The sequence below is a fragment of the Helianthus annuus genome, chromosome 5 (genome assembly GCF_002127325.2).
Source record: "Helianthus annuus cultivar XRQ/B chromosome 5, HanXRQr2.0-SUNRISE, whole genome shotgun sequence".
Taxonomy (NCBI): domain Eukaryota; kingdom Viridiplantae; phylum Streptophyta; class Magnoliopsida; order Asterales; family Asteraceae; genus Helianthus; species Helianthus annuus.
The window spans coordinates 159,964,082-159,978,754 of record NC_035437.2 but is presented as its reverse complement, the minus strand read 5'-3'; the positions used below and the strand labels follow the sequence as shown (position 1 = coordinate 159,978,754).

General features: G+C 34.1%; 1 protein-coding gene across 1 annotated transcript; it reads left to right on the top strand.

Annotated features, from left to right (window-relative positions):
• Positions 1–2,069: 2,069 nt before the first annotated feature.
• Positions 2,070–8,193, top strand: LOC110941644 (cytochrome P450 71A2). Its single transcript, XM_022183310.2, has 2 exons — positions 2,070–2,974; positions 7,500–8,193. The coding sequence occupies exons 1-2, from the start codon at positions 2,093–2,095 to the stop codon at positions 8,097–8,099; spliced, it is 1,482 nt and encodes a 493-aa protein (XP_022039002.1). The 5' UTR covers positions 2,070–2,092; the 3' UTR covers positions 8,100–8,193.
• The last annotated feature ends 6,480 nt before the right edge of the window (positions 8,194–14,673 follow it).

Sequence of the window (14,673 nt, the reverse complement as noted above, 5' to 3'; positions counted from 1 at the left end):
TATATATATATATATGGGAAAGTTCAACTAAAAACCAGTAGTTAGAGTGAAAACTCGAAAACTTTCTAAAAAGTCTAAAAAATATGCCATTTTTTTTACAAATTTCGCTACTTTTTATATATAAAATGAAACTTTTTTTCAAAAAAAAAAAAAAAAAAAACTTGTACTGCACATGTGCATTATATGGGTACTAAACATGTGTATTATTGCACATGTATACTACACTTATTTTTTTGAAAAAGTTTTTTTTTATATATAAAAAGTAGCGTAAATTTATAAAAAAATGTAAAAAAAAAATCTTTTGGTATGTTTTTTAGGCTTTTAGTAGTTTTCAAATTATTACTCTAACTAGTGGTTTTCAATTAAACTCTCTACTATACCTATATATATATATATATAGTACAAAACCCGAAACTAGTTCCTATCTATACCCAAACCCGAGGTTTTCAATATTCAAACCAGGTTTTACAATACCCGAATTTTAAAAGTAAATTTTTATGTCTTAGTTTACTTTTAAATTTTAAAATTACATAAAATAAAGTTAGTAATATTTAAAAATATATAACATATTTGCATTTTAAATAAATCTACGTTGTAATTTAAAATGGATTTATATTGTGGATGTAAAGTGAAAAAAAAAATTGAGTATCAATACCTGGTTATACCTGACCCACTTCCGTACTCTACTTGGTTACAAAGGGTCTGAACCCAAATCCGACGTGGTTTCTCCTGATACCTGAGTCCGCTTCCGTACCCTAAACCTAGTATGAAAGAAAACCCGAATTGCTTGCCTCTTCTTGCTAGAATTGATATGAATATATATATATATATATATATATATATATATATATATATATATATATATATTCAGATGGAGATTTATACAATAAAAATATTTAGACGAAATTGTACAAATCAACCTTTATGTTATACCTAAATTGCACTTTATACCTTTCACTATTAAATCGGCCAAATCCAACCTTTAACTTGGTATTTTGTTGTGAGGGTCAACCTTTTGCACAATCTTTGTTTAATTTCTTGGTTAAGTCACCTCACATGCAAAGCATGTGAGGGTATTTTTTTTCTTTTTACTTATCCTTTTAGTATTAGTTTTTTATACCCACCATCATCCACCATCCTCCACCTGTGCCACCGATCTTCCCATCGTTCAACTTTCGGCTACCACCACTCCTCGTTGTTCACCACTACCATAACTAACACCACACCATTCCACCAGTTTAACCATGAACCACAACACCACCTCGTCACCAACAACATCAAACAACCTCTACAAGCAGTTCGTACCACTACCACCGTCTACAACCAATACACCATCACACACACCAGAGGTCTCTCTGATAATTCATGTACCCTGTTTAAGCTTATAAAAATAAGCCCTTCCATAATGTTTTATTATTATTTAAAAAATAATAATCAAATTAATATTGGGCTCAATAAACCTAATGCCAAGTGTTTACTATTTAAAAAAAATAAGATATACATATCGTATTAATTTTTTTGTTTTTTTAGAAATATAGCCGTTGGATTTTGATTGTTTTTAAGGAAATTGATTTTTTTTTTAAATTATAGCCGTTGTCAACGGCATGATTTTTTGTCCTCTAGTGCCCGTCTTCAACGTCTTGGAGAAGCTGGTGAAGACGACGCTGACCCGGGGAAATGGTGTTGGGGGGCGTCTTCGGGCCTGGACGACCCCCCACATCGAGTGGCCTCATGTGCCAAACAAACATTAAATTTTAGGGAATTAATTCTAATTCCATCACAATTCCAAAATATTTCGCGAACCAAACATACCCTTGAGATGTTATAGAACTTTGCCTTGCATCGTAAGATCTAGATATTATTTGTTAAAATTAGAAGGGTATGTAGCTGTTACAAAAATAGATAAGAGGATAGGATGTCTCAATGTCTACAAAATTTAATATGAGAGGGTTCTCATTATGACTTTTTTTTGAGATTTCTAGAACCATTACCGTTTTTAGGTGACATTTGAGTTGAAACTTTTTCATATAAGTATGCCATATGGAACATAAGTAAGCTTATATTGAAGTTAGCAGAAACGACACGAAGAAAAATGTCTTTGGACTTTCAAGTTTTTCTCTTTTCTTCTCTTCAATTACTTCTTGCTATACTTCTTTTGAAATTGTATTTTTCTTCCTCAAAATCCCACATAAACCTACCACCATCTCCACCAAAGTTACCACTAATAGGAAACCTTCACCAATTAGGCTCGGGCACGCACCGCATCCTTCAATCCATGGCTCAAACCTATGGTCCACTCATGTTGCTTCACTTTGGTACTGTGCCGGTAGTTGTAGCTTCTTCTGTTGATGCAGCTAGAGATATTATGAAAACCCATGATATAATATTTTCAAATAGGCCATTTCTAAACATCGCTAATAGACTTTTTTATAATTCAAAAGATATAGCTTTTTCCAAATATGGAGAGTATTGGAGGCAAGTAAAAAGCATTTCCGTACTCCACCTTCTAAGTAACAAAAGGGTTAAGTCATATCGACAAGTGAGAGAGGACGAGGTAGCTCATATGATAAAAAAGATCCAAGGAGCTAATGAGTCGGTTGTTAATTTGAGTGAGTTGCTAATTTCACTTACAAATAACGTAATTAGTAGGGTGGCTCTAGGAAGGACATATGAAGGGATGGGGGTTAACTACAAAAACATCCCGGTCCAGATTGGGGCGATTTTAGGACGCTTTTCTATCGGTAGTTATATCCCGCAGCTAGCGTGGGTTGATAGACTGACTGGGTTACATCGAGAAGCTGATCAACTTGCTAAAGAAATTGATGAGTTTTATGAGGGTGTCATTGAGGAACACGTGAACAAGAAAGTGGTTGGTGTGGAAGGCCAAGATCTTGTTGATATCTTATTAGAACTTCAAAGAGATAACTCATCGAGTTTTCCTCTTGAAAGATATACGGTTAAGGCTATCATCATGGTAACATATCTTTCTTTTAGATTCTTAAATATTTCTAATAATGGTTGAGTGAGATTGAGTGCTACCTAGGAGAAAACAAGTGGGGAAAGACAAAATAGTAACATCCACTTTTATTGAATTATAACTCGTTCTTCCATAATTTTTAAACGACTAAAACTTTTTCATACGATAATATTTTTTAAACAAAATTACACCATATTAACGAGTATTTTATACCCTTTAATTTGAGTAGGCTATTACTTTAATTTTTTATACTTTAAAAAAATTACAATTTATGTGAATACGCGATTACATAATACTATGTAATTCATAGTATGCATTATATTCAATAACAAGTATAATGTTACGTGATTATATATCACTACGTAATTATATAACACTACATGATTATGTGTAATTACGTGATTACGTGATTTTGAATACTCATTACGTGATTACGTAATTACGTACTGGTATATAATCACATAATGTTACAAAATCATGTAAGGTTATACTTGTTTCTGAATAAAATGTATATTACGTAATTAAGTACTGGTATCATAATCCCGTAATCCTGTAACGCTATAAAAACACATAATCACGTATCTTGTGAATTTTTTTAAGAAAACTATAGCAATAGTCTACTCAAATTAAATATAATGAAATGTTTGTTAATACAAACTTATTTTTTAAATTATTATCATATGAAAAATTCTAGTTGTTTAAAAATCGTAAAGAAAGCGGGTTTATGAGTCAACAATATTGGATCTTTCTATTGTACACTTGTCTTTGAAGACTTTGTGCACTTCGCACAATTTGATTGTCTTGTATATTACCTGCTCCCTATTTGTGATGAGATTCAAATAAGAACTCATATATCATAAGAACTTGGTTAAAAATAGTTTAAATTCAACCTTTTGTACACTAATCAATTTTATTAATATACTTGATTTTATGGTGATTTTCTAAATAAATAATATTGTATAAAAAGTTATGAACATTTAAAAAATTAGAAAGGATGATAGTGGGGGGATTTGAAAAAAAAATCAACACAAATGACTATTCCAAAAGTACCTATACACGTTTTTTTTCTCCAATACTTTAAAACATCCGACCTGAAAAAATTACTTTTGAGGTTTGGTGGCAGTATGATTCTAGATGGTTTGGCAGTATATTTCTTTTAGAGTTAAATGCCTGGTTTATCTCTCTGGTTTGCAAATATTTGCAGACCTGGTCTTAGTGGTTCAATAATTACATGCTTGGTCCTAGTGGTTGTAATTTTTGCACTTGTGTGGTCCTTATCATTAATCTATGTTATGTTTTTCAGTTAAATATGTATGAAATTACTAGATTGCCACTGAACACTTAAAAAAATAAGAAATGGACCCACTCTCTTCTCCTCTTTCTCTCTCTCTCTCTCTAAAAACAATGGGTCTACCCCTCCTACCTCTCAATCACCATCGCCACACTCATTAATCCTGGTCTTCTTCTTCTTCTTCTTCCAACAACCGCTGGAAACCTGCATCAACCCTAACCCTAACCACCCCAAATCCTCCTGCTCCGCTGCCCACCGCTGCACCACCACTGTCAGAACCAAAAACCACCGCCTCTGGTCCACCAACAACTTGACCAAACACGTCAATTCGTTCTCCACGCTCGTCACCCACCTCCAAACCCTAAAACTTATCAACAACACACAAACGTTAATTCTGTCTGCAGGTGGTAGCCAGGCGGTTATGGCGTTGAAACAGATCGGATTAGGGGATGTTGTTGCTGTGGAATTGTTTGATTCGCCTCCGTTGGTTAGCCTTGGTGATCCGCATAATCTGCCATTTTTCAATACGGTTTTTAGGGTTTAGTGTGAATTTGGATTAGGCGTTGTTTCCGGCTCGGTATGTTAGGGAGTTGGAGAGGGTTGTGAGGGTTGGTAGTGTGGTGGTTGTGTGTGTTGAAGAGTGTGGGGAGAGTGGTGTGAGGGAGGTTTTGAGGTTGTTTGGGTGGTCGGAGGTGGTATGGGTGGGGAATTTGACGATTGTGGGATCGAAAATGATGAGACTTAATTTTAACTCAATAAAGACCAACAATGACTGTTAACATGTTTCTGAAAATGCCCTTGAGGATGATGATGTTGATGATATGTTGTTAGTGGTGCCTGCGGTGGGTTGAAGGTGACGGAGAAGGTGGAGGATGGTTGAAGGTGACGATGGAGGTGGTGGGTTGAAGGTGACAGTGGTGGTGGTGGGTTGAAGGTGGAGGTGGAGGTGGAGGTGGTGGTGGTGGTGGTTGGTGGGTGGGTGGTGAAAGGAGGAAGAAAATGAAGGGTGGACCCCATTGTTTTTTTAATATTCATAAGTGTTTTTTTTTTTTTTTTTTTTTTTTTTTTGTAGTTCAAAGGCAATCTAGTCATTTTACACCCACTTAACTAAGAAAATTAACATGGGTTAGTGATAAGGACCACCCGAGTTCAAAAATTACAATCACCGGGACCAAATGTGTAATTAGTGAACCCTTGGAACCAAGTCTGCAATTTTCGCAAACCATAGGGACCAACCAAGCATTTAACACTTTCTTTTATTGTGTTAATTGTTATTTTTTTAATAATAAGAGGATTTTTGTCATTTCATGCCCACTTAACTGAGAAAACTAACATCCATCTACTTCAGAGACTATCCGTGTAACAACTTGTCAAATTATAGGGAGTATGAATGTAATTTTAAAAAGTTGGGGACTAAAGTTGAAATTTTGACAAACCACATGAACTATGGACATTTTACACTAAATTTTATAAAATACTTGCTTCTTAATATCCTTCTTAAAAGTTACTTTTATGTCGCACGTCCAGACTTGCGGCTCTCCAAGTGCAATGTCTCTCCAATGCAGCATTTCTTCATTTCTTTGCCATGTCACCAAAAGCATGGAGCAAATGCTCTCCATTGAGGATGGTCTTATAGGTAGGGGATCCTGTAAAAAGTGCTCAAAGTGTGAGAAGTGTATTATAACACTATATATAATACTATATAACACCATATAAACACCGTATAACAATATGTAACACCATATAATACCATATAACACTATGTAACATTATATATCATTATATAATAAATATAACACTATAGGTTGTCTGATAGCAGGTCTATGATAGATGTATAGTGTTATATTTGTTATATAATGTTATATAGTATTACATAGTGTTATATGGTATTATATGGTGTTACGTATTGTTATACGGTGTTTATATGGTGTTATATAGTATTATATATAGTGTTATAATACATTTCTCACATTTCTCACACTTTAGGTCCTTTTTACACTATCCTTAGGTCTTATATTCATATATTGTGTATTAAAGATACAATACACATGTAAGGGATCTTTTAAAGACTTCATTTGGTAAGAAGAAAAATAATTTATCTACATCCTACATTAGTAATATGTAGGGCTGTAAGATAATAAGATAATAATGATGAATGATGATGGCAATTATGTAAAGAGTAAATAGATGGTCATTTATCTTTCAAACTAAGTATATAACCTTACATGTATCAAATTCAACATATGAAATTATGAATAGTATATGCATAAAAATAAAGTTATAGATTTTTTTTACTATAATGCTTAGAAGCGCTAACAAAAACTTCTTCCACATACGTATAATGATATAAAGCTGACTAATATGAGTTGTATAGGAAATAAGAAATTTCAAGTGGCGGTCCGGAGGGGGTGCGGGGTAGGCGACGGCTCAGGGCCCAAACTCTCCGGAGGCCCAAAAAGTAATTTTTTTAATAAAGTTACGCCGTAGGACTTAAAATATATAAGTACTGAATTGGATAATGACACTACCCGACCGCCGGAGTGATCCAACCGCCGGAGTGATCCCACTCCGGGAGCCGCTACCCGACCAAGCTAGCTCCGCGGTGAATTCCCCTTGCCGAGTTCTTACCCTGGGCGACATATGCCACTCCCAAGACTCGAACCCGGTACCTCTGGGAAGAGGTGGGTGTCGGTCCTGATCGTAAATAATGATTTTTAAAGTTACGACGTAACTATTCCACAGTTTCTTAATTTACCCTTACAACATGTTTTCTTTCTACGTTTTGTTGTCAAAATGCGCGTGTGATGTGCTTTTTATCTACGTTTCCATGTAAAAAATCAGCCCGCTGCAACATGCAGGTGATTCCACAAATTTGTAATTCATTTTCATATATTTAAAACTTTTTTGTATATTCTTTTTAAGAAATTTATATTTTAGGGGCCCGTATTTTCTTTTCGCACAGGGCCAACATATTTTCGAAAATTTTCGAAGACAGCCATTTTTCAATCTAACATGAAATTTAATCTAAGGAGGTTTAGTTCAACAATTTTCTACATCACCCAATTACGCGTGGTTGTGAAAACTAAAGAAATTAGTCTATAGATGATTTGATTAAAGAATAGTTTTTTTTTTTTAATATATAATGGTGTGAAAAATCATATACGCACACATGCATTGTTCTCTTTTAGGCCATCAACTATATATGCTTGTAATTTTGTTGATGATTCCTAGGACGTATTTGGTGCTGGCACGGATACTACATTCGCCAGCTTAGAGTGGGCAATTAGCGAATTGTTACGAAACCCGCATACCATGAAAGAATTGCAACAAGAGGCACGCAAAATAGGACAAGGAAGATTAACGATCCCCGAAGAAGACATAGAAAAAATGCCCTACCTAAAAGCCGTCCTCAAAGAAGCGCTACGACTACATGTTCCAGTTCCACTACTCATTCCCCGTGAATCAACAAAAGAAGTCAAACTACTCGGCTATGACATCCCAGCACATACACAAGTAATGATTAATGCATGGGCGATAGCAAGAGATCCTTCAATATGGGAAGAACCCGAAGAGTTTAGACCAGAGAGGTTCTTAAACATCCGTACCGATTATAAAGGTTTTGATTTCGAGTTGATACCATTTGGTGCTGGACGACGCATGTGTCCTGGTATTAGTTTCGCAGAGACTATTATGGAGCTTGCTTTGGCAAATTTAGTATATAAGTTTGAATTTACATTGCCAAATGAAGATGGTTTGGATATGACTGAACTTGATAGTATCACCCTCCATAGGAAGTTTCCAATACTTGTCATACCAACTCCTTGCGAGTAAATTAATTGTTGCAAGAGTTTGTTAAGAAGAAATTGTTGCTTTTTATTTATATAACTAGGATTGCGACCCGCCGCAATGCGGCGGGGATTATTTAGTTATAACTAAGTCGATTTAGGACCCGCACGTAATGTTAAACCTGTCATACGGGGAAAAAATAGACGATGTAAAACGTTCACCCACACACGCACGTTGCATCGTGTTAACTCACAAAATTTTGAACGAAACGTAAAAACGTTAAGCCAAAGACACGCGTTGCGATATGTTAAGTCACAAAATTTAGAACGAAGCATAAAGTGAAAAATTTGCGGAAAATGAAAACTATAAAGGACCAAAGTTGAAAGTAAAAAAAGTTATGAGGATAGATTGCAAAAGATAAAAAGTTTTGGGTTAAAAGTAAAAAAAACAAATAGTTTTGGGTTAAAAGTATTTTATGAAATACTTTTGGGTGAAAAGAAAAAAAAATCATTTTTTTTTTGGAAAACCCCCAAAGCCAACGTTACGACAACCATATGCATAACCATTTTTTCTTTGGAAAACCCCTAAAGCACACCTCGCGTTACAGCGGGGCGTAAAACGATGTCAAATAGTACTAATGTCACACAATCATCATCGACCACCAACACTGACTCGACCTAGGATATGCGCGTTGCGACGAACCTGTCAAACATAGAAAAATAGAGGGAAAAAACGTTGAACCACACATGCAAGTTGCGTCGTATTAACTCGAAAAATTTAGAACTATACGTAAAACGAAAATTTGCAAAAGATGAAAAGTATAAGTGACAAAAGTTATGAAGTTAAATTGCAAATAATGAAAAGTTTTGGGTTAAAGTTAAAAAAACAAATTATATAGGGTTAAAATTGTAAAAGGTAAAAACCTTTAGGTTAAAAGTAAAAAATCAAGTTTTTTTTTTGAAAAATGTGCAAAGCACAATGTACAAGTTGTTATGCACAAAAAACTTGCTAAGTTATAATATATAATATGTAATAAATAAATTGTTATACTTTATGTTAAGAAAATAGATATAAATGTGTGCTGCAACATCTCTTTCACTTAGTCGAGTAATCATTTACTATGAGTATTTGATAAGCCTGATAAGGAGTTAACACTCATTTTAGCTCTAACCAAGAACTGTAGCAGGGAAATACAGCCGTTGAATCATTATGCGACTCAGGACCCTCATTAGTCATACTACAACCTCAATTTAAAACCTAATTGTTATGATCAAAATACGCATAAGCCCTTTGTTTGATTTGTAACTTTATTTGTCTATATGCCATTATACCGGTTGAACATATTCTTAGAGACATACAAAATCAAACTGAGGAAATTTCATTAACATAAAACATAAGCTAGTACTATATGCTAAATAAGGTCTTTAGTAAATCCCATATTCCGAACATGTCCTTCGTAAACTTTAGGTGGGAGACCTTTAGTCATCGGATCCGCAAGCATATCTTTAGTACTAATATACTCAATATAAAGATTATTTTCGTCAACTCGTTCACGTACGAACAGATATTTTGTATCGAGATATAAACCAGCTCCAGTCGAACTGTTACCGTTCGAGAAACTAACGGCAGCTGAATTATCACAGTAAAACTTCAATGGTCTAGAAATGAAACTAACGATTTTGACTCCAGTGATCAGATTCCTAAGCAACTTTCCATGACAGGTTGCGTTATAAACAACAATGTATTCTGCCATCATAATGGAAGTTGTGGTCAACTATTGTTTATGACTCTTCCATGAAATAGGTCCGCCTGCTAACATAAAGATATAGCCCGAAGTGGATTTCTTGTCATCTTTGCATTTGTCAAAGTCAGAATCAGAATAGCCTACCACTTCTAAATGATCACTTCTTCTATAAGTCAGTTTATAGTCTTTCGTCCCTTGCAGATATCGAAGTACCTTCTTAGCTGCTTTCCAGTGATCTAGGCTAGGATTGGTCTGATAATGGCCTAGCATTCCAACAATATAAGTGATATCTGGGCAAGTACAAACTTGAGCATACGTTAGGTTCCCGACTACTGACGCGTAAGGTATCTGGCTCATTTGCTCCTTCTCAACCTCTGTTGTCAGACACTTGAATGAACCGAAAACATCTCCCTTAACTACTGGAGCAACGGAGGGTTTGCACTGTTGCATGTTATAACGTGTAAGGACATGATCTATGTAAGCCTTTTGAGATAATCCTAAGATCCCTTTGTGTCTATCTTGGTGAATTTCGATGCCAATGACGTAAGAAGCATCTCCGAGATCCTTCATGTCGAAGTTATGCGAGAGTAACCACTTCAACTCATGCAACATGCCTAAACTATTACTTGCCAATAGAATATCATCTACGTAAAGGACAACTATAGTAAAGTTGCTCCCACTCATCTTGAGGTAGGTGCATTGATCCACTTGATTCTTTATAAAACCTTGTTTCTTCATGACTTCATCAAACTTGAGGTACCATTGACGTGATGCTTGTTTTAACCCGTAAATGGATTTCTTCAACTTACAGACTAGATGCTCCTAACCTTCAGGTTGTTTCATGTAAACATCTTCGTCTAAGTCTCCATTAAGGAAAGCGGTTTTAACGTCCATCTGATGCAGCTCTAAATCAAAATGAGCTACTAGGGACATGACGATTCTTAATGAAAATCTTTATGAGAGACAGGTGAAAACGTCTCTTGATAATCAATTCCCTCTTTCTGGGTGTAGCCTTTTGCAACCAATCTCGCTTTGTAGCATTCAACGTTCCCATTCGGATCCAGTTTTGTTTTGAACACCCATTTACATCCTACGGGTTTGACACCGTTGGGTAATTCTACCAAATCCCAAACGTCATTTTTCTTCATGGATTCAAGCTCATCAATCATTGCTTTATTCCATTCAGAAGACTGATCACTGCTAATGGCTTCATTGTAATAGATAGGATCATTGAGCTTTCCAGGATCCATTTCAGTTAGGTAGCTAACATAATCATCCCAATTAGTAAGCCTTCTAGGCCTAAATGACCTCCTGAGTTAATTATCGGGTTCAGCGTTGTATTGCTTTTGAGCGTTTGATGTGCCTTCGTTATAAGGTATAATGGGTTCTGATTGTGGAGGTAAATTTGAAGTTGGTGCAGTAGCTTCAGGTGCAGTAGCTGCATTAGGTACAAGAGGAGTAAAGGGAGTAATGGTAAGCGACGAGTCCCCCCCCCCCCGCGTCTTGTACTTCTTGCAATTCTTTGTAAGGGTTGGTACTGCTCCCACTGACCTTGAAATCTTCCAGGAACGCAACACGCTTGGTTTCAACAATACGGGTGACATGGGAAGGACAATAGAAACGATAACCCTTTGAGTGATCAGGATACCCGATAAAGAAATAGGTAACTATTTTAGGGTCAAGTTTCCTTTTGAAAGGACTGTAAAGTTTTGCTTCAACAATGCAGCCCCAAACTTTCATATATTTAATACTCGGTTTCCTTCCTATCAAGAGTTCATAAGGAGTTTTAGGGACAGACTTAGAAGGAACTCTATTGAGTATATGAACAGCTGCTTTTAACGCTTCAGTCTAGAGGAATAATGGTAAATTAGTGTTGGCTAACATACTGCGCACCATGTTCATAAGGGTATGGTTTCTTTGTTCAACGACAGCGTTCTGCTGAGGGGTACAAGGCATGGTGTACTTAGAGATTATGATGTTGTAAATATTGTTTTTGGGAAATATGTATATAGTACAACTTGTTGTGTTTGGATTTCTTGAGCTTGAGATACAATCTTAAATCCTATACTGTGGTACAAAATGAATAGTTTTGGTTCAACCGTTTGCTATTTGAAACGATTTTAGAATCGTTAATTTTTCTAACCTTTGTGTTAGATCGGGTTTATTAGTGTAAACCATACGTTTAAACGTTAATTTCTCTAACGTGTGCGTTAGACCGGCTTTATTTTTATAAACAATACGTTTTTTTTGTAAACGTTTCATGTTTTGGTGTTGTTGTGTGGGATTTATCACCAACTTTAATTTGTGATTTCTAGATCCAAATAGTCATGGTTTAAATATACATATATATATATATATATATAGGAAAAACATCCGTTAGGAACCACCTTTTATTGCGAGAACTGCGAGAACCAATGTGAACACAACCAAAAATGCCTAAAAATAGCTAAAACACACAAATTTTTTTTTTAATATTTTTTATAAGAAAATCGCTACTTTTAGTAGCCAAAAAAAAATTTTTTGGCTACTAAAAGTAGCGATTTTAACATAAAAAATATTAAAAAAAAAATTTTTTAGATTTTTTTTAGGTTTTTTGAGGGTTTACTTTTTAGCATTTTAGCTTGGAGGTGGGGGGGGGGTTAGGGTTTTTAGGTTTTTTGGGGGTTTTAGTTTTAGCATTTAGCTTGGGGGGGGGGGGGTTAGGTTTGGGGGGGGGTGGGGGTTAGGTTTTTTTAGCTATTGTAGGTTGTGTTCACATTGGTTCTCGCGGTTCTCGCAATAAAGGTGGTTCTCGCATGAACCTTACCCTATATATATATATATATATATATATATATATATATATATATATATATATATATATATATATATATATATATATATATATATATATATATATATATATATAGGGGGATGTTCATTTGAGAAGAAAAATAAATTGAGAAGAAAAAGAACAAAGGGTACAATTGTAAAACATTAAATAGTTTTCTCTCATCTCATTTATTATTCGTTTTGACTAATTAATTAGTCATAAAGATTATCATCCTCCACACAAAAATTTTTGCCTAGAAACATCAAAATTTATCCTACACATTTTTTTAATTTATCCTACACATATTGAAATTTATCCTACAAAACTCGTAATTCATCCTACACACCTCATAACTTATCCTACACCTTAAATTAATTTTTTTCTTCTTTGAAAAATATATATTTTTTTGAATATAAGTTACAAATTTAATTAATTAGCTATTAAAAAGGAAGACTAACAATTAATGATCCATCTAATTTTACCAATATGCCCTACACCCATATTAAATACAAAAATCAAATGAAGTAAAATAAAACATTCTTATTGGTTGAAGTTTGTTCTTTTTTATTCTTACAAAAAATTTCTTCTCATTTGAAACCCTCCACTATATATATATATGTGTATATATATATATATATATATACACACACATATAATGCCTTATTTCTTCTAACACATGTGTTAGAAAATATGTATCACAAATACAAGATTTGAGATTGTTCATTGTATAAGCCATAATGAATGGAAATGTTTTATGTAAACATTTAATTGCCTTTGTGTGCATTAAAAACGAGGAGAAATGGTTTACTTTATAAAGTTTATCCTTGGAAAGTGTTTTATCTAAACGCTCTATTCTATAATGTGCCCGTTATAACATTTTTTCTAACATGCGTGTAAGAAAACATTTAGTACATGCGTAGTAAGACTAAACATTATAAAACTGTTTGATATTTTGGGTTTTGATCTATGTCATCATAAAATGTAATTGATATTATTAATATTGTACTTTGCAAAACTAAGGAAATATTTTAAAAAGGATTTTTAAAACAAAGTTTTGCATAGTTTTGAGAATTCAAATGATTTGTTACTCTTCCTAGAAGTAGCATTTGTTGAACAAAGCAACAATCTCGTGGATATTATTTGGTGGAAAACAACTTGGTGTTGTTGTGAATAAATTTAATTGTTCAAGTTTACTACTTAAATGTAGCCTTTTTAACAACTTTATGTTGTTTTGACCAGAATTGTCCAAGTTTAAAGTTTTAAGATGAAATGGGAACCTTGTACTTACAAGTGCATGGAGTCTTATTGAGGGATACCTTAAGACATGCCATTGGACGATATCGTTGAGAAGATTTCGGTCCGATTATAAAGTGTTGAAGATAAAAGCACTTTGGTATTTGATGTCTCCATGTCGTCTATGCTTCCGTTTAAATTTCAAAAGTGTTTGGCACTTATGATTTAGTTTCCAATGTATTTTATTGTTTTGTGTTCAATATATTCGGGTAACATATGCAATTTTTTACAAAGAAATAAATCACTAATGTTTGTGACGTATAAATTATTTTTGTGGAAGGTAATTATAACGTCAACTATACATTGTTTAAAAGAATATGGTTTTAAATGGACAGTACATGAAAATATTTGGACATAAACAACTTGAGAGTTGTTGCATTGACTAAAAGTCAAAGAGGAAACATCAAATGTATAACCACATCATGAGAGAATAATGAAAGAACGTACTGAGTGTATTGAGATGAAATACACAAACAAGATTCATGTCGACATACTTCATTAGAAATCATTGGAAAATTCACAAGTGTGAATTCTAACATATTAAAGAAAAAGTATTATATGTTATTGTATAACTTTAATAAATCTTGTGAGATTTGTTCCGAGTGATCTATACATAGATGCGTCTACCACTTGATTATTGTTAGAACTATATGAAAATTTTACCTTCGTTTGGGAGAACATCTTAAATATACATATCTCCTAATGAATAACAATAAATGTGTGCAAATCACTTATGGCAAAATTATGAATGTCATGTTGTTGAGTGTTGA